The sequence below is a fragment of the Herpailurus yagouaroundi genome, unplaced genomic scaffold (assembly GCF_014898765.1).
Source record: "Herpailurus yagouaroundi ecotype Mexico unplaced genomic scaffold, PumYag 162, whole genome shotgun sequence".
NCBI lineage: Eukaryota > Metazoa > Chordata > Mammalia > Carnivora > Felidae > Herpailurus > Herpailurus yagouaroundi.
The window spans coordinates 67,905,847-67,925,590 of record NW_024412403.1 but is presented as its reverse complement, the minus strand read 5'-3'; the positions used below and the strand labels follow the sequence as shown (position 1 = coordinate 67,925,590).

General features: G+C 37.9%; 1 protein-coding gene across 1 annotated transcript in view; it reads left to right on the top strand.

Annotated features, from left to right (window-relative positions):
• Positions 1–19,744, top strand: part of POLQ (DNA polymerase theta) — a 94,063-nt gene that overhangs the window by 43,512 nt on the left and 30,807 nt on the right. The window contains exons 12-17 of the mRNA XM_040485034.1: positions 990–1,133; positions 2,422–2,618; positions 10,354–10,594; positions 11,798–11,991; positions 15,353–15,490; positions 16,932–17,106. Coding sequence (XP_040340968.1) covers positions 990–1,133; positions 2,422–2,618; positions 10,354–10,594; positions 11,798–11,991; positions 15,353–15,490; positions 16,932–17,106 — 1,089 coding nt within the window. The remainder of the gene's footprint in view (positions 1–989; positions 1,134–2,421; positions 2,619–10,353; positions 10,595–11,797; positions 11,992–15,352; positions 15,491–16,931; positions 17,107–19,744) is intronic.

The following is a 19,744-nucleotide window of genomic DNA, read 5'->3' as shown; positions in this document are numbered from 1 at the left end:
TGACTTATTTCACTTAATGTAATACCCTGTAGGTCCATCCATGTTTCAAATGGCAAGTTCTCATCCCTTTTTATGGCACCATAATATTTCATTGTATAGTATACCACATCTTCCTATTCATTTGTCTGTAGATGAACACTTAGGTCATGGAGCAAATGTGTTAATGACAAGTTTTATATATGTTTTGTGTTGACTAGTACTTTCCATTTTTCATTAAACAAATATAAAATTGAGCACATTCTTTGAGAGGTTAGAGGGGTAAAATTGTTCACTTAAATTTAACAACTGTGTGCCAGTTATTAGACTGGTTCTTGACCTGTATTTGTAAAGTTGGAGATCCATTATTTCAGAAAAAATGTTGACTCTGGATACAAAATTATACCTGATTCTTCACCAAGAAGTAAGGTACTTGATTTTTTTTGAAGTTTCTTAGTGTTAAGAATTTCTGAGTTCAGGAGTGCCTATGTTGGCTCAGTCAGTTGAGTGTCTGACTTCGGCTCAGGTCATGATCTCACACCTCATGGGTTTGAGCCCTGTGTTGGGCTCTGTGCTGACGTCTCAGAGCCTGGAGCCCGCTGCAGATTCTGTGTCTCTGTCTCTGTCTCTCAAAAATAAACATTTAAAAAGAAAAAAAGAATTGCTGAGTTCACTACAAAATTTTTATAGTATACCAGTGGTCTTTATTTGTTTCAGTTATAGCAATTCAAAATGTAGCTTTAAAAAATTTAGTTAATACCCACTTTAGTTATTATTATAGATATATTTTAAGATATCTTTGATAAATTTTTCAAAGTGACAGTTATCTTAATTGATGGGAAGCCTAGAAAGATCTTACATATACCTTAAAAAGACCATCCAAATAATGCATATTATGGGGATCTGGAAATTTTGCCAATCAAATAGTTTTTTTTATCATTATCATTGTTTTAACATTCAGTTTAATGGCTTTATTTTGAGATTTTTAACTATTTCACTTTTGATTTATTTAGTTAGCCTACCTCAGGAAACCCCTATTAGAGATGATGGAGTTCCTGTTAAAGGTTGTGATGACATCTTGGTGGTTGGTCTGGCAGTGTGCTGGGGTGGAAGAGATGCCTATTATTTTTCACTGCAGAAGGAACAAAAGCATCCTGGTAAGTAATCACTATTTGATTAAGTCACCATATAATTTTTAAGATAATCTCTATTAGGATAGTGCCTTTTTTGTTGAGAATAATTTCCTGATATTTACCTAGAATTTATTTTTAGGATTAAAAAAATGGGGGGGGGGGAAGTGGCACATGTGTACATTATTTCATATATTCATTAGAATGAATGTCTTAAGTACTATTCTTACTCCCCTCTACCTATCATGTAGGCTACTAATACTATCTTTTCTTCTTGGAGGTAGTGGAGTGGAGCCTTAGAGACTCCCTGGATATCTTAGGGGATTGCTCTGAAGATTGGATCATACCAGTTTCTTTTCAGACTTTTTTCCTGTCATTGACTGTGTCTGGAACTTATCTAGTGACACTGATAAGCTGAGCATATACAATAGTTGAATCATACAGCCTTTGTAGAAGTCTTTGGAATAGAGAGGATATGATCTAGAAATACCTTCTGATCTGATTACAGTTGCTGCATTACGTACCTGACATAATTGGTTTTAGACAGGAGCAAAATTAATAAGTAAACATTTTAAAGAATGCTATACAATGTATGTGTTCCTGAGTAAGCATGAAATTTTTTTCAGTTGTTTTGAGGGAAAATGTGTTATGTTGAGTACTTTTTTTTTTTAAGATGTAACACTATACGTTCATACTAAACCTTTTTTTTTTTTTTTTTTAATTTATTTTTGGGATAGAGAGAGACAGAGCATGAACGGGGGAGGGGCAGAGAGAGAGGGAGACACAGAATGGGAAACAGGCTCCAGGCTCTGAGCCATCAGCCCAGAGCCCGACGCGGGGCTCGAACTCACGGACCGCGAGATCGTGACCTGGCTGAAGTCGGACGCTTAACCGACTGCGCCACCCAGGCGCCCCCATACTAAACCTTTTTAAGGAGTTCATTTAAAATTCATTTTAAAACACCCTTTTCTGTCTTTAACTCCTTATTCTGGGAAATGTAAATTTATTTTTAGAAATCTTCATATTTAGAAGTCTCCCACCTAATTAAATAGAACAATATAAATTACATAGCATAAGCCTTAATTTTTAGAATATGAAGCTTCGTGCTTGCTTCGGCAGCATACACACCAGAATATGAAGCACTTCATCTATATGATCAACATAACCTGAATAAGGTCATGCTGAGTTATTGGTTACATGGAAGTAAACCCTTAGATTTCTGAGTCTTTTTTCAGTCTTTTTATTAAAGATTGCTGCTTCAAATGAATGCATGTAATTTTTGCCTTAAGCCTTTTTGTTTGTTTGTTTTTTAAAGAAATTAGTCCCAGTTTGGTCCCACCTTCTCTGGATCCAAGCCTGACTGTGAAAGACAGAATGTGGTATCTTCTGTCTTGCTTTCAAGAGGAATCTGATAAAGAACGTTCTATTATCATCTATGACTTCATCCAGAGCTATAAAATTCTTCTTCTGTCTTGTGGTATCTCCTTGGAACAAAGTTATGAAGATCCTAAGGTTTCATGTCTTATTTAATTTTTACTATACTTAAAAAAACTTTTTCAATGTGTAGTGTTAATTCTTAAATGACTTGGTATTTATTTAACTCCAACAATGAAGCTTACATTTTTCAGAGTAGTCATTCCTTTATCCAGTAATCTCATCCACCCAGAACAGAATGTTAGGCACCAAAATACCTCTATGTAGATAAAAACAGTGATTCCACAAATTCTAAGCACTAAAATTCATATCTTTCCTCAGAGATTTAAAAAAATCTTATTTTGGTTATGTTTTAAGTTTTCTGTCTCATAGTAAATTAGAAATGAAGTGAGAACTGTCAGATTTAAATATATGGTAGCAGGTTGTTTCAGATGTCCATGAGTATAGAGGCAGAAAATAGGAAAAATGTGTAGATAATAAGCCATCTAAAAGGACAACATTTAGGGCCATTTAGCATAGGGGCAAATCACCTTATTAGCCTCTGTGAACTTTGCTTATAATAATAGCAAAGCATGATATGCTTTTCATAATGATGACTCTGAGTTATCAAGGAAAGGGTAACTTACATTATTGTAACATAAACAGTATAATGCATTTTCATATGACATTTATTTACAGTATCATAGCTTTCAAAGGAATATCATTTTCCCCCTATTGATACTGAATACATGAGGTGTATAGAATATTAATTTTGAATTGATATATGATACTACTTGATTGTTATTAGCAATATAATCAATAATAGGATAAATCAATAGGATAAATTTCTTAGTTTCTTTAGCTTTTTTAGGGAAAGATTTTCAAAGGCAATATCAAATAAACTGAAGATACTGGCCTTTTCTGCAGTTCAGGCTGGGCTTGGTTTACATGTGATAAATTCCATGTAGTTTTTAAACTGACATTTCCTGGATATAAAAAGTTGTCACTTAATTTTGATGTTCCAGAGTCCAAAAGGAGAATATGGGTAATATGAGCTTCTCATTAAAACTACTGTAGCATCTCAGATGTATTGTAGTACTTTTTACATAAACTATTTGAAAGATTCCACAATCAGTTTTGTCGGTCACAACACTTTTGATGTAAGAAGATAAACTATTAATTTTTTTTTAATTTTTTTTTAACGTTTATTTATTTTTGAGACAGAGAGAGACAGCATGAGCAGAGGAGGGGGGAGAGAGAGAGACAGAGACACAGAATCTGAAGCAGGCTCCGGGCTCTGAGCTGTCAGCGCAGAGCCCGACGTGGGGCTCGAACTCACGAGCTGTGAGATCGCGACCTGAGCTGAAGTCGGTCGCCCAACCGACCGAGCCACCCAGGCGCCCTAAACTATTAATTTTAAGAAGCTCACTTTTATAAGAAACATTTGCCAACTTTTACATCAAACTACCGTATTTGATATTCTCTAAAAGGTTTCTGTTCACCAGTTTCTAATGTGGATGGCAGGATATGAAAATGTCTCCCAGCTTTGCAGGCTTACCAGGTTCCAAAAGTAAGAGTGGTGTCAGCAATATATGGCTTCACCCTTTCAGGTATTTGACATAATCAAACTAAAAGACAATATCATTTCTTGCTTAGAGCGGCTTTTAAGATGTTAATATTGGGGGCGCCTGGGTGGCGCAGTCGGTTGAGCGTCCGACTTCAGCCAGGTCACGATCTCGCGGTCCGTGAGTTCCAGCCCCGCGTCGGGCTCTGGGCTGATGGCTCGGAGCCTGGAGCCTGTTTCCGATTCTGTGTCTCCCTCTCTCTCTGCCCCTCCCCCGTTCATGCTCTGTCTCTCTCTGTCCCAAAAATAAATAAATGTTGAAAAAAAAATTAAAAAAAAAAAAAAGATGTTAATATTGGATTTTCCTCCTTACAAAGCCCATTTATTCATTTACTTAGCCATAACTACTATTTTTCCTTCAATGCTTTAACCTTTATGTTACAATTCCTAAGGGCCTGATGGGGCAGGATGTGCCTTCACCCCTTTTGGAATAGTTACAGTTTCTTGCTTAGGAATCATTCATTTCCAGCCCTTATACCCGTAGTCCTGGTCCTGTGACCCCTATTATCAGCTAAGAGGAAAAAAGTTGAGGTGATGTGGGAAAGAAAGTATGTTAGCACCTTCCCCCTGCCCCCCACCTTAGTTCCTCAGATCCAAATGGACAAATATATCCAGTGGGGACTCCTTTAGCCCCACTCATGTTCATGTTGAGTGTGAGCATATACTCACATACCATGAAGGCATAAAAGCCATCTCTTCCTGCCTTTCTCTTCCCCCATTTACGACAACCAATGTTTTAATTGCCTATTTCAGTTCTCTATCAAACTAGTACTGAGGAGGATATCTCTTTGCCCATCATTGAACATTATGGGCTGTAAAGTGTGTTCTTTAGTCTGAAGAAATAACAGTCAACCATTCAAACTGGTGCAATTTCTTCTTCTGTTCTTTTAATAGTACCGAGAGCATTTGCCCCTACAATCAGGTAAGCAAAGCACAGTCCAGAGTCAATGTCTGTTCCTATTGGACCCATTTGTAGCCCTCCAAGGCTACTAGCATTAATTTCACCTGCCAGCTATATTCATAACCTTCCTAACAGGGAATCTGCTATATAACCATCTGCAGTCTCGGTCCCTCTTGTTGGCAGATAGAATAGTTTGTTTTGGCACTCTGTGCCTCAGAGGGTGCAAGAGGGATATGTCTAGATTCAGCCCATCTCTGCATTGCTGCAGTGAACCAGGCCCACTCATGTCACAGATCCAGGTGTCCATCTTCCAGGGTCATACAGGGACATTGGCTTGATGATTCTAGTCACCTTCCTAGCCTAGAAGGGAATTCTTCTGAAAGGCATTAATGTGTCCTATTTTGATGCACCCCTTCAAATTTCTACAAGGACTGTGTCCCAGAAGAGGACCCTTCTTTAGTAGGCCATGTGTCCATTGCCTTCCTGACTGACATTTTGGCAAAGTTATTGGGCATTATTTATGAGCCAGTGAAAACCCAAACAGAGCTTTTCCCTAGCTCTGTTCAATTCTTTCATCACTGCTAGGAAAACAACATGCAATTCAGCACACCAGGATGATCTTTTCTATCTTCTTTAATTAGAATGATGGCCTTCCAAAGCAGGATATTGTCCATTCACTTCGGAACTGCCATCCACAAACCTAGCAGCTCCTTATCAGTCAGTCAAGGACTGTTTCTAGAGCACTGTCCAAGTGACAGTGGAATCCAGCAGCTCCTCCTCACACAATTCCAGAGTCAAGCCGAGGAGAAAAGAGGCTCCCTGCTCTTGAGTATCTCTTCTTTTCATTCCCCAGGCAGCAGGATCCTGTATAAACTGTTTCCATTTTATTATGGAACTCTACTGGGCACTGCCATCTCCATTAGAGCAGTTCTCGGATATCACCCAACACTTTGTGGGTATTTCAGGTTTCAGGATTGTATTATATCCTTTAGTAATAGAAATAGCGTCAATTAATAATGTCAGATAAGAAGGCAATAAATACCCTCAAATGGAAATTATCTTGTTTAAAGTCCCAGTAGTCATTGTCATGAGATGCTCACAAGCTCTGCCATTAGCCCCAGTCTCCACATAGGGCAATTGCACAGTTTGTCTTTACCAGCACTTGAGCTTTATTCCACACTGTGCGGGATTAGGCAATCTTACTGGTTCGCACTGAGCATGTCTATTTAACATTGCTTGAAGAGTGAATTTAGATGCCTTCTGTTTTACAATACTCATTATGGGACATGTTCCCCTGTTTGACATAATGTCCATTCCCAAAATGCAATCAGGTAAGGACCCAACCACCTCATCTAAAGCCATTTCAAACATACCAGTTCTCCTACAGACTTTTTCCTTAATTCCATCAACCCTTACATTTCTAATCATAACCTCCATTAGGACTTCATCAAAAGGCTTTGGTTTTACAAAACTAGGTAGGGAAAGTGTTCCCCAACCAGGCATAACAACTCATTACCATAAAATATTCAGGTAAAGGAGGTACAACTTCTTCACATAATTAAACATTCCAATTTACATAAGCCTATCAACGATTACATTTTTACATTTCTCTTAATCTAAGTGTAGCCCAAATCAGGGCTTTACCAATGGGTTTGGGTACCAGAGTTCCTGGATCTTCCATCAAAGAGTTCTGGAAACTTCTCTTTTCCACCTCCTGACAGTTTTACCTACGCTTGTCCTAAAGGCTTTGAGTCCCGAGGGACGGGTTGAACCAAGGTACCCCGGCCCTTTTATTAACTTGATTAATCTGCCTAACCACTGGTCAGGTTTCTCATTGTACCTTTTGCCTTCAAGCTTTTAAAATTTCTCCAAATTATGGTGAATAGAGCAGTCTTGTTTGAGGCCCTTTAATGTTGGGGGACTAACAGAGGGGGGGTTGCTTTGACCCACCCAACCTTTGGTGGTGCTTTATTAAAACCTTTTATTTAGTCCATCATTACCCATTTTATTCATCACATTTCTTAATAACCATCTAAAGATTTCCAGCCTTCTGGGGTGAGTCCTGTAACTCTCCCCTTTCTGTTTCCTCTTTCTCTTGCTCCTGTCAATATTTGCTTTATTCCCCTTATTTGTTAATAACCTTTTAAAATTTTCCACCCTGTTGGGAAGTCTCTTGATTCTGGCCCTGCCTCTTCTCATTCTCTTGTTAATAAATCTCAAGTTTTTATTATCACCTGTAAGGTCTATGAGAGGAAGTGAGGTGGTAATTTTGATAAGGCTTCCCAAACTGTCCCTCAGTTTTGCAACAGTACAGTTATATGGTTAAAGGTCCCCCTTAAAGCATTTACTGTGACCTGGATAATCTACTGATTTCAGTGGGTAAATATCCCAGTTATCATAAAGCAGTCCCATATGGCTTGCATATGAAGAATATCAGCTCCTTTATCTGGGGTGTTCCACTTGGCATTTATAAGAGAAAAGGAACAGTCTCCCTCTCAGGGTAAACAGACCTTACAGTGGCTTTTATCCGGTGTACCAGGCCAGCTGTTTCCTTGGCAACAACCTCGCATGTGTCTGGATCACATACACTCAACTATGATTATACTATAGTGAGCTGTGGGGTCTTGCATCAACCCTCTGCCTTTCGTTCTACAGCATCCAAGACCAGACCCTCCTCCTAAATTACTCTCCTAATCCATTTTAGTAAAGGTTCCTCACGAGGCTGATGATAGTAGGTAGGGTGCCTTAGTTGGTTAAGTGTCTGACTTCAATTTAGGCCATGATCTCATGGTTTGTGAGTTCAAACCCTGCGAAGGGCTCTGCACTGACAGTGCTGAACCTGCTTGGATTCTCTCTCTCTCTCTCTCTCCCTCCCTCCCTCCCTCTCCCCCTTTCTCTCCCTCTCTCCCTCTCTCTTCCTCTCTCTCTCTGCCCCTCCCCCACTCACTCTGTCTCTCAAAATAAATAAATAAACTTAAAAAAAAAAAAGGCTGATTATTCTTCACATTGTATCCCCTAGTTTTGGTAGTTTGTAGGTATTGCCCTCCTACATTGATTACCTTAATGATGACCAGAGGTCTTAGGGCTACTTTGTGTTGCCCCTGTACAGATGACTTTGAGGCTACTGGCTAGAGCTCAGACTGACCCAAATCTGAACTTGGTTTAGCATCAGGGTGAGACCCAGCACTTTACTTTATTTAGCTATTACAGATAACAGTAACCAGGAGATTGTATGTTTAGTGTGATTATTATTTTTTATTTCCTTATATATCTAATGAGCCAACTCCTTGGGGGTTAGGTCTACCATTTCTAAATTGCATTGGTAGCTTTTACCTTTAGTAACTATAGTGTAACTGCAGTTTCACATCATGGGTCACTAGGTAGCATCCAGCTATCAAAGGATCATAATCTCCACCCTTTTATCTTTTCTCTTCATAAACCATATGTTTCTGTGAGCCAGGCCCTTCTAGCAAGTTCTGCTTCTCTGACACCAAAAAAAACAAAAAAAACCAAAAAACTGTTCTGAGACCAATTCTTTTTTTTTAATTTTTTTTTAATGTTTACTGATTTTTGAGAGAGTGAGAGAGAGAGCAAGCAGGAGAGGAGCAGAGAGGGAGACACAGAATCCAAAGCAGGCTCTAGGCTCTGAGCTGTCAGCAGAGCCCAATGCAGGGCTTGAACTCACAAACTGAAAGATCATGACCTGAGCCGAAGTCAGAGGCTTAACAGACTGAGTCACCCAAGCGCCCCTACTGAGACCAGTTCTGATGTGTTTGTAGGGTTTTCCCCCACACCATCAAGCAATGCTGGAAACACCAGCTGGGTATTCTACAACTCAATTCTGACAGTATCTACCTGGAAATAGCATCAAATTCCACAGGTTAAGGGTCAGTGCCACAGACTGCCCACTATCTTGAGGCCAGTTGCAAGCCCTAATTAACACATATGCTCCTGACCAACTGACTACAGACTGGAGATTCCAAGGACCCCCCCTTTCCGAGGACATCTGGCAAGGACTTCAGGTGCCAGTTGTAAATCCAGGTTGTTACCTGTAGTCTGACCAACTGGCTGTAAATGAGAGGTTCCTGTGACCTGCACCCTCTTCAGATTCAATAAATTAAGTAGAGTGACTCACAAAACTCAGGGAAACATTTAGTTACATTTATCAGTTTATTATAAAAGGATATGATAAATGATACAGATGAACATCCAGACGGAAGAGAGATGCAGGGTAAGGTATGTGGGAAGGGAAAGGGAGCTTCCATCCTCTGTCCGAGCACACCACTCTCACCAACACCTCCAAGTTCCACAACTTCCAAGCTCTCCAAATCCTGTCATTTGGGGATTTTATGGAGACTTCATTACATAGGCACGATTGATTAAATCATTAGCCATTGGCCTTCCAGGCGCCTCCCAGCTGGTCAGGGGTGAGACTGAAAGTACTCACCCTCCAATCACAGAGTTTCCTTTGGCAGCCAGCTCCCATCCTTAGGTAACCTAGGGGCATTCCGAAAGTCACCTCATTAACATAACAAGAGACACCTTTATCTCATAGTTAAGGAAATGTCAAGGGTTTTAGAAGTTCTGTCCTAGAAATGCGACAGAGGCCAATTTTAAATTTCTTATTATAATTCACAGTATCACACTCTTAAGCTACAGAAGAAGTAAATGAGTCAGGTAGTAATTGTCAGAATTATGAATAGGGCTTATATTTCCTAATTCTAATTTAGTTTTGATCTGCTAGATCACATAATTAGAAAATACAAGTCTAGTCTCATAGGAGAGCTAAAAATAGCAGTCATGATTTGTTGGATGGTCCTAGTGACAGGCCCTCATCCTGAGGGGAAAGCCCCCAGAGGCTTTCTAAAACTTTGAGTATGAAGTTTTAATGGTAAAACATTTATGTCTCACTTCTTATGATGTTGAAAGAATTTTTAAAAACCTAAAACTATATAGGCCTATCTTTACTAGAGTAGCTTAGCCAAAATCAACCCTTAGTGGAGAAGAGTCCGTCTACATTTTCAGAAACAAAGTTTTAATTATCTGAAGTGCTAGGATTTCAAGCCTATTTCAGAACTATATCAGCAGGAGCTGTATCACCATTGTAGTGATGAAAAGTTGTAAGTTTTCCTTCTTTGAAAACTGCTCGAATTAGTACCAAAAATGAGTCCTGGAACAATTTATAATTATATTTTCCTCCTCTTCTAGAAAGACCACTGAATTGGTATTACATGAAAATGAGTGAGATTAGAAATGAGCATTTTCCCCTTTTAATTTAAGTGTGCACAAATGTCTTTGAACCCTCTCAGGTGGCATGCTGGTTACTAGATCCAGATTCTAAGGAGCCAACTCTTCACAGCATAGTTTCCAGTTTTCTTCCTCATGAGCTTCCACTCCTCGAAGGGATAGAGACTGGCCAAGGAGTTCAGAGTCTGGGGCTGAATGTCAACACTGAACATTCTGGGAGATACAGAGCCTCGATGGAGTCGATTCTCATCTTCAACGCTATGAATCAACTCAATTCTTTGTTGAAGAAGGAAAACCTTCAAGGTTAAAACGATGTTGCTGGCATTTTTGTGCTATTACAGACTGGTGTTGGTTTTATATTTAGACACTTTATCACAGGTCTTTATCACTCTTTATCACACTTTTTTTAAACTTTATTTATTTGAGAGAGAGACAACAAGGAGGAAGGGCAGAGAGAGAGGGGGGAAGAGAGAGAATCCCAAGCAGGCTCTGTGCTGTCAGCACAGCTGCCACCATGGGGGGCTTCCTCTCACAAATCCTTGAAATCACGACCTAGTTGTTTTCAAGAGCCAGAGGCTTAAAGGACTAAGCCACCCAGGCATCCCTCTTTATCACTTTTAATGCAAATTCTATGTCTGGATTGTCCAGCACAGGGGTCAACAAACTTTCCTTAAAAGGTGAGACATTAAATATTTTTACTTTTCAGGATGTTAATAAGTCTTGCATAAGATACAAGGTATTGTGGTCAAATAATTTCAGACTTTCAGTTAATACAAAATTAAATAGTCTTTGCTTCAGGGCTTCTCAGAGCCTTTACTAAATAAACAGGCATCATGAATATCCAAAAGCAGTATATAAATGCTGGAACTCCCAATACAGTGTCTCTCAACTGTACTCTTTTCATAGAGTATCTTTGACACTAATATTCCAGAAAGCATACTGGAAAAAAATGATGTAGAATGACTACTCTGTTGAGAAGCATCAGTAGATAGAAAAATACTCTGATTCTTACTTTAGAAAACTTTTTCTTTACTCTTTGGTAAGAGCATTGGCTTCTTTGGTAAGAAGCCTCCATTTTTAGTTCTTTGTGCAAATGTACATATCATGGAACCAGGAACATTGGAAATAATTTCAGGAGATTAACTCTTTCTAGTCAGTTTAGCAAATAACTTTGGCTCTCTTGCTGTTGCCAAGGGTAGAAACAAAAACATTATCTTGGGAGAAATGCAGTTTATTGTAATATAGACTATTCACAAGATTGCCAGTTTTTCTGCCCTCTGTGTAGACAAAGATAGTGGTCTAGTGCTGAAGTAGAAAAGTGGGAAGTACTTTTATGCCTTTCATTGTTGGCCTGAGAGTGCTGCTTTGGAGACTGGATCTTGAAGAATTGCTTGGGTAGCACCTCTGAATTTGCCTAGAAAAATTCCATGTGTTTTTAGGTGATGATGCTAATCCAATCGTTTAGCTGGTGAATTAATGTCTTAGTTTTCTTGTTTTTTCTTCCAGATGTTTTCTGTAAAGTGGAAATGCCCTCTCAGTACTGCTTGGCCTTGTTAGAATTAAATGGAATTGGATTTAGTACTGCAGAATGTGAAAGTCAGAAACACATAATGCAAGCCAAGCTGGATGCGATTGAGACTCAGGCCTATCAACTAGCCGGGCACAGTTTTTCCTTCACCAGTTCAGATGATATTGCTGAGGTTGTATCATGGGAATGCAGAATTTTAGAGTTAAAAATGATGTGTGTGTTTGTGTATGTGTGTGTATTTCCTAAATGTGTTTGCCTAAATGACAAAGATCAATTTTAAAAATTTTAGTTATTGGAGAACTTTGGAAATAGAGTATTCTAGTGTCTAATTTATAAATTATATCTGTATTTATGAGTTTGGAAGGTAGTAAAGAAACCTAGAATGTATGCTCCATGAGATTTACCTAGAACAGAGGAGGTACTCAGTAAATATTTATTGAACAAAAGATCTATAGTGATGTTACATAACAGTGTAGTTGTTTCTCCATGAAGTTAGACATTTCATGAAGTCTCACTCCTTCCTTCCCCCCAATTTTTTTTTGGAGAACAAAATTAGATATTTTTCTCAGTTGTTAACGAAAAAGGGTATTTTGTGACTATTTGCTTTTTTTAAACCTACATAAGATTTTTATAAACTTACATACGTTTTGACACAGTTTATCCTTTTTTTTTTTTTTTATTTTCAAAGTTTGACATTCTATTCTTTGGTCTCCCCACACTCCACAAAGGGTGGTTGGGTTGTTGTAGAGGGGTTACAAGTACAGGGTGGGTGCTTATACTCGATAGCATTGAGGTTCAGGTGTCTTACAGATGCAATTCAGTAATACAGCGTATTGTAAAGATCACAGGCTTTCAAGCCAGTCTTCTTGAATTTGAATCCTGTCTCCTCCACTTAGTAATTAACTCTGAACCTTGGGCCAATACATTAACTCTTTATATCTCAATTTCTACATCAGTAAAATGGGTTATGATAGAAATGCCTCACAGAGTTGTTGTGAGGAGGAAATGATGAATGTAAAACACTTAGACTAGTGCTCATCTCATAGTAAACATTCAATAAATGTTATATATACTCATATAAATGCCCCCTTTTTAAGCCACAGGGTTATGTTTTTGAAATAAGAGGAATTTTGCGGGGCGCCTGGGTGGCGCAGTCAGTTAAGCGTCCGACTTCAGCCAGGTCACGATCTCGCGGTCCGTGAGTTCGAGCCCCACATCAGGCTCTGGGCTGATGGCTCAGAGCCTGGAGCCTGTTTCCGATTCTGTGTCTCCCTCTCTCTCTGCCCCTTTCCCGTTCATGCTCTGTCTCTCTCTGTCCCAAAAATAAATAAACGTTGAAAAAATAAATAAATAAAAAAATTTAAAAAAATAAAATAAGAGGAATTTTGTTTCTCCTAACCACAGGGTACATTTGTATTGAATTAGTGGTGACTTTTTTGTTTATTTTTTAAATTTTTTTCTTTTGACTTTTTTTTTTTAATGTTTATTTTTGAGAGAGAGAGACAGAGACAAAGCGTGAGCAGGGGAAGGGCAGAGAGAGAGGGAGACACAGAATCTGAGCTGTCAGCACAGAGCCTGACACAGGGCTCAAACTCATGAGCTATGAGATCATGACATGAGCCAAAGTTGGCTGCCCAATGGACTGAGCCACCCAGGCACCCCTCTTTTGAGTTCTTTAGCTTACAACTCCCAAACTGACTGCACTTAAAATTACATAGAAGACTTATCAAAAACATAGGATCTCTGGATTTCAGCATAAGTAGGCTTGGGGCAAAGACAGGAATCTGTGCCCTTGTGATTCAGATGGGTACTAAGGCCATAGGCCTAGACTAAACTCTAGGCCAGAATAAAAGACCTTTGATGTTAATGGCTTGTTCTTAGGTCTTCATGTTAAAATGGAAATTATATTTAAGGTAATCTGACAGTTTCACACATTGACTGTTTAATCCTTAGTGATCTGAAGTTGAATCTTTGACCTGGGAAGGATATTACTAATCATCTAGAGCTGCACTGTCCAATACAGGGGCCACTAGCCACTTGTGGCTATTTATATTTAATTTAATTAAAATTAAATAAAATATATTAATTCAGTTCCTTACTTGTGCTAGACACGTTTCAAATGTTCTATAGCCACATGTGGCAAGTGACTACCATAATGGGGAATGCAAATATAGAACATTTTCATTATTGCAAAAAAGTTCTTTTGGATGGCACTGGCGTAGAGTGGGGATCAGCAAACTACGTCTTGTGGGCTAGATCTGGTCTGCCACCTGCTTTTGTAAATAAAATTTTATTGGAGCACAGCCACACCTGTTGTTCATTTACTTATTGTCTTTGGCTGCTTTTGGTCTATAATGGCACAATTGAAAAGTTGTGACAGACAGTAAAATCTGCAAAGCTGAAAATATCTGTTATCTGGCCGATTTTTGGAAATGGTTGTTGATTCCTAATCTAGAGGGAAGCATGGGTTAGAGGAAAGAAAAAGGACTTTGGAGTCAGAGGACTATGGGTTCTAATTCTTAATTTTTCTGCTTTTTGGCCATGTAATGTTAAGCAAGTTTCTCCAACTGTGTAAACTTTTCAAATGTGTCACAGAATTGTTACATATATTACATGTGATGACACGTGTTAAAGCATCTAGCATAATGGCCGACACAAAGTAAGTCCTCAATAAATATTAGTGCCTCTTGCTCTCATCTAGTTCAACTACCTCATTTCACAGATATATTCATTGAGACGTGGAGAGGTAATTTATGAAGTTTCCGCACTCAATTCTGAGGGTTTCACCAAAAACAGAAATGCAAGATAAAGAACCTTTAAAAACGTAACTTGAGATCTTTGAATTGTTTTAATTATGGTAGGTCTTTCCTCCTGGAATTGTTGATTTATTGCCACTTTAAATTAAGAAAAAAAAAAATCCCTGCCCTGTATAGGTCTAGTTTCTTCAGTGGGTGCTTATGAGCCACTCTAGCTATCATTATTGCTACGTTGGGTTAGCCACCTTCTCCTGACTTTTGTGCCCAAGGATTCTGAGTCTAGCCTTATGGTGGTGGAAGTAGATGACTTTTTGGATCCCTTTCTACCTTAGTGTTCTCTGATTTTTTGTGATCATATAATAGCCACAGAGCCTCCCATATTGACCCTCTATGAGGCCTAAATGGTTGAGTAGCCACGTTGGTTACCACATCAAGGGGTATTCAGGAGAGTTCACAGTTGTCAGAGCAATTGCTAGTCTCAATGTCAATAGCTTATTTATCACTTGTTCAGCACAGAGTATACATTCCCGTGTTCTTGACTGTTTAAAAGCCTGGCATTGGTATTAATCTGATAGTGCCTAAATTAGGGTATAGACATACTTGACGTACAGATTTTTATTGCCATTATTTATTAAATGTGATAATTTAAGATGTTATAAGAAAATCTCCAAAGCCATACTGAATTATACAGATTTTCTTAAATAACTTTAAAAAATGTTTGTGAATGTCAATGCTTGTGATTTAATTCTTGACTAAAGAAGCATTAATTTCTTGCAGGTTTTATTTTTGGAATTAAAATTGCCACCAAATGGAGAGAGAAAAAATCAAGGCAGCAAGAAGACTTTGGGTTCTACTAGAAGAGTGAATGACAATGGACGCAAGCTAAGGCTGGGAAAACAGCTCAGCACCAGTAAGGTGCTCTATGGGGCAGTTACAGGGCAGAAATTGAATTACTTTTAACATTTTAGTGTCTTGAAAGAATGCTGACGAAAGCAAGATCCAGCATAGCCCAATATTTGAACTTATCCAGATGAAAACAATTTGGTTTGTGGTTCAACTGCCTGCAAAAACTGGAGACATTCCATCATGGAAAATCTGGACCATAATCTGATTTAGCAGTTGTGTCCTTCCTATCATTAAAACAGTATAATGGTTTATAAACTTAGATCTGTAGACATTATTTAGTCATTGACATCCACTACTCTTGGACTTCTAGTGTAACATAATTTATATAGTTATAGGTATATGAACAAAGGTGTGGAAGAATTAAAAAAAAAAGTTCAGCCATTACAAATAAAACAGTTTAGGGGCAATTTTAGGGCAAAATAGTAAGTTTTCCATGAACTTCTTTTAAGAATCTAATCTACTAAGTTCTTTTTTTTTTTTAAGTTTACTTATTTATTTTGAAAGAGAGAGTGAATGTGAGAGGGGCAGAGAGAGGGGGAAGAGAAGTGATCCAAAGCAGTCTCCACGCTGTCAGCGCAGAACCCACTGCAGGGCTGGAACTCATGAACCGTGAGATCATGACGTGAGCCAAAACCAAGAGTCGGATAACCAACTGAGCCACCCAGAGACCCCTCTACTCTACTAATTTCAAAGTAAAAGTACAAATCACAATCCATGGAAACTTTATGTTTAAGAGAGAAGAGAAAAGGCTTAATATTACAGTTTTGCTGAAAAAATTTTCAATGGAATAATAAGGGGTAGGAAATACAGCCACAAGAGCCCAGGAGAAAGAAGTCCCCAGTTGCCATTCTGTAGAATTTTGACCCTAATATCATTAACTATGACTAACCTGCCCTAGGGAAGTTTCCACTGTTTCATTCTGTAACAAAACTTTTTGTTTTATCTCACTGGCCCTCTAACCTTCCAAGTTCCTATTTCTTAGCAGTTTACCAAAATTCTGTAGCATGGAAAATTCACAGTTTTGAAGATAAATGTCTTCTAACTTTCTTGACATGGAAACCATGAAAGTATTAGGGCAAAAGGAAAACAAAACAAAACAAAACATAAGAAACTTCCAATCACATGAAGAATAGAGAAGGAAAATACTACAGAGAAAGGATTCTTGGGGTGGGGTGAGGGAAGGCAGTTCTAGTACCTTGCTAAGTGGACATCTCATTGATTTTATTTTTAAGGTAGATCTAAATTGGTATTACTCAGCATTGACATATTTGCATTTTATAATCTATAGTTGTTATAGTTTTATCACAGTGATTGTCAAAAAAACCCAAACAGTTAATTTTGAGTTGTAGATACAGGAGTTAACAAAATTAATTTTGAGATTTAAGAAAGTCTAGTTTGCTATGGAATTTGGACAAGAATCTGATCTTACCTTTTTATATTTCTTTGGCAGGATGTTTTAAATAAATTAAAGGCATTGCATCCTTTACCAGGCTTGATATTAGAGTGGAGAAGAATCACTAATGCTATTACCAAAGTGGTCTTTCCTCTACAGCGGGAAAAGCGTCTAAATCCTTTTCTTGGAATGGAAAGAATCTATCCTGTATCACAATCACACACTGCTACAGGTAATGAGAAATCTTAATTGTAGATAATAGCCAATTTTGAAAGAAAAACTTTTCATATATAATATTTGCTTATGATGACCAAGGAATTCAAGTGTTGATTATTAGATACTGTGAAGTTTCATAAACATTTATGAAACACATACTACACCAAAGCATGGATGGATACTAGCTACAGAGATGAGATTTAGTAAGATATAGTTCCTACTTTCAAGTACTATATAGAGTAACTGGGATGTCTGAGACTGTGCTTTGGATTAATATTTATTTGAGCCAGTGATCTTATCTAATTTCAGTCCTAGCCCTCTCCTGAACCTCTTAAGATTCTCTCCAAGTTGAATCTAAATAGTGCTGTGGAACATCTGTATAATAAATGAGTGTCTTATTTTACTGAATCAGAAAAGAGCTGTGCAGTACTTTGAGTGTCTTGTATGACTCTTGGGATAGGTAAGGAAAAAAGCATTCTTAGGCTAAGCCGTACAAAACTAAATATTTGCCAAATGCAAAGTGCACTGGAAGAAAGGGCAGGATTAATTCTTTCATTGGGGAGATAGTTTAGATTGGTGGTATAGAATTGGACTTTAATATCTAATTTTTACATGGTTTGAATTCTGGTGCTGTGAATCTTTAGACAAGGTAGCTTGGTGCCCACGTGTCCTCATGTGTAAAACACAGTGTTAATAGTCTACTTCACCAGGTCATTCTGAGGATTAAGTAGGTTAATACATTTAAAGTGTTTAGTTCATGGCACTTTGTGCATGGCTAGTTATCAGTTGTTGCTGTTATTACAGATGGCGGCACCATGAGGAACTGCTCTTCTCTTTGCTTGCTTATTCTCTGTTCTAAATAAATTCTTTTCCCTTCTCCCCTATTTAGCTAACATCTGCCTTCATCCTAGCCATTTCTTGCCCTATTGGTATTTAAATTTCATTTTGAGACATATGCTAAGACATATCAACATATCAAAATCAATGTAGAGTTTTAAAGGTGTTGCATTTATTCATTGCATATAAAGCAGAAAGTAAGCAATTCCTTTTGTTTTTCAGTCGGTTTGTATGGGTATTGTATGGAAACCAAGTTGACAATAAATTATATTTAATTAAAAAAAATAAATAAATAAATGAATAAAGACTATTTTAGAAATACAAGCTTACCTAAGCATAGCAAAGCCATTTAATTATTAGAATTCATCTCCATGAAGCCACATTCATGTTTTGTAATTTATTTTTGCCATCTTGTTTGTCTGCCAGTGTTAACCTCATTAATTCAAATAATAGACCTGAATAGTAAGTGCCATTATAGAAAAGAAGACAGTGTGCTGAGGCAGCAAGAGACTTAGATTCCTTCTTCTGGTTTTGGCTGGTTTTGTAACATTGAACAGGCCATTTAATGATAATAAGTACATTAATATCTACCATTAATTGAACACTAATTTTTGCTAAAAGGTAAATAACAAGGACATTTATCAGGGATTTATTCAGTAAAAGAATATCTGAGGTACTTAAAATGCCTGACTCATCAAAAGAAGATGAAATTATATATAGTAGCTAGTAGACAGCCAGTTACAAAGAAGAGTACATTTTAAAACAGAAGATTTTGTATCACTATATATGTATTATAAAAACTACAATAACACAATCAGTTACCCAGACTTTTTTTGAACTATGCTTATGTGTTTTAGAAAAATTCAATCAAGGGGCGCCTGGGTGGCGCAGTCGGTTAAGCGTCCGACTTCAGCCAGGTCACGATCTCGCGGTCCGGGGGTTCGAGCCCCGCGTCAGGCTCTGGGCTGATGGCTCAGAGCCTGGAGCCTGTTTCCGATTCTGTGTCTCCCTCTCTCTCTGCCCCTCCCCCGTCCATGCTCTGTCTCTCTCTGTCCCAAAAATAAATAAACGTTGAAAAAAAAAATTTTTAAAAAAGAAAAATTCAATCAATAAGTAAACAAGTGTAAAATATTTTTTGGGAAATAAAGGCTATAAACATTAAAACAAATTGCTTTCTCTTTCCTAGAAAATTCAGTAACTACCTGATTCTAGTCTCCAACCTTATCAATGCTACCGTTGATTCTCTTAATGATTAAGGATGGTGATGAAGAAAAGCAGCCAGCTGATGTCTAGAAAGTGATTTTCCAGCCACCGCTTCTCACTCCTGCATTTTCTACATTAGCTAACTCCTTGGGCCCCAGTTGTCCCTCTTCAGCATTCAGTTGCTCTTCTGCTTCAGATTCTGTTTTGTGCATTACTGGGTTTTGAAGGCTTTGACAGTCATTTCTCCTAGGGTCCATTTGATTAGTCCATTTGATTACTCATTAATACCACCACTAACATTGTATAGTGCTGACACCTGGTATTCACTTTAGCGTAGGAATAGTTCAACTTATCAAATTATGGCTTATCATAGGATTGATTGTTTTCTAGAGAGCTAGGTTAATGTAACATATTCTATTGTTGACTCATATATTCACTTACATTGGGATTGGTCTTGTACTTATTTTTATCATTGTCAGACACATGAACATAATGAAAAATATTTAAATACAAATTTATTTTAGCGTAGCAATAATAGAACATGCATTTTAAAGATAATTCAGAAATGCCATTACTGTGAAATAAATGTCAGATCCCTCCCACTCCTCTCAATT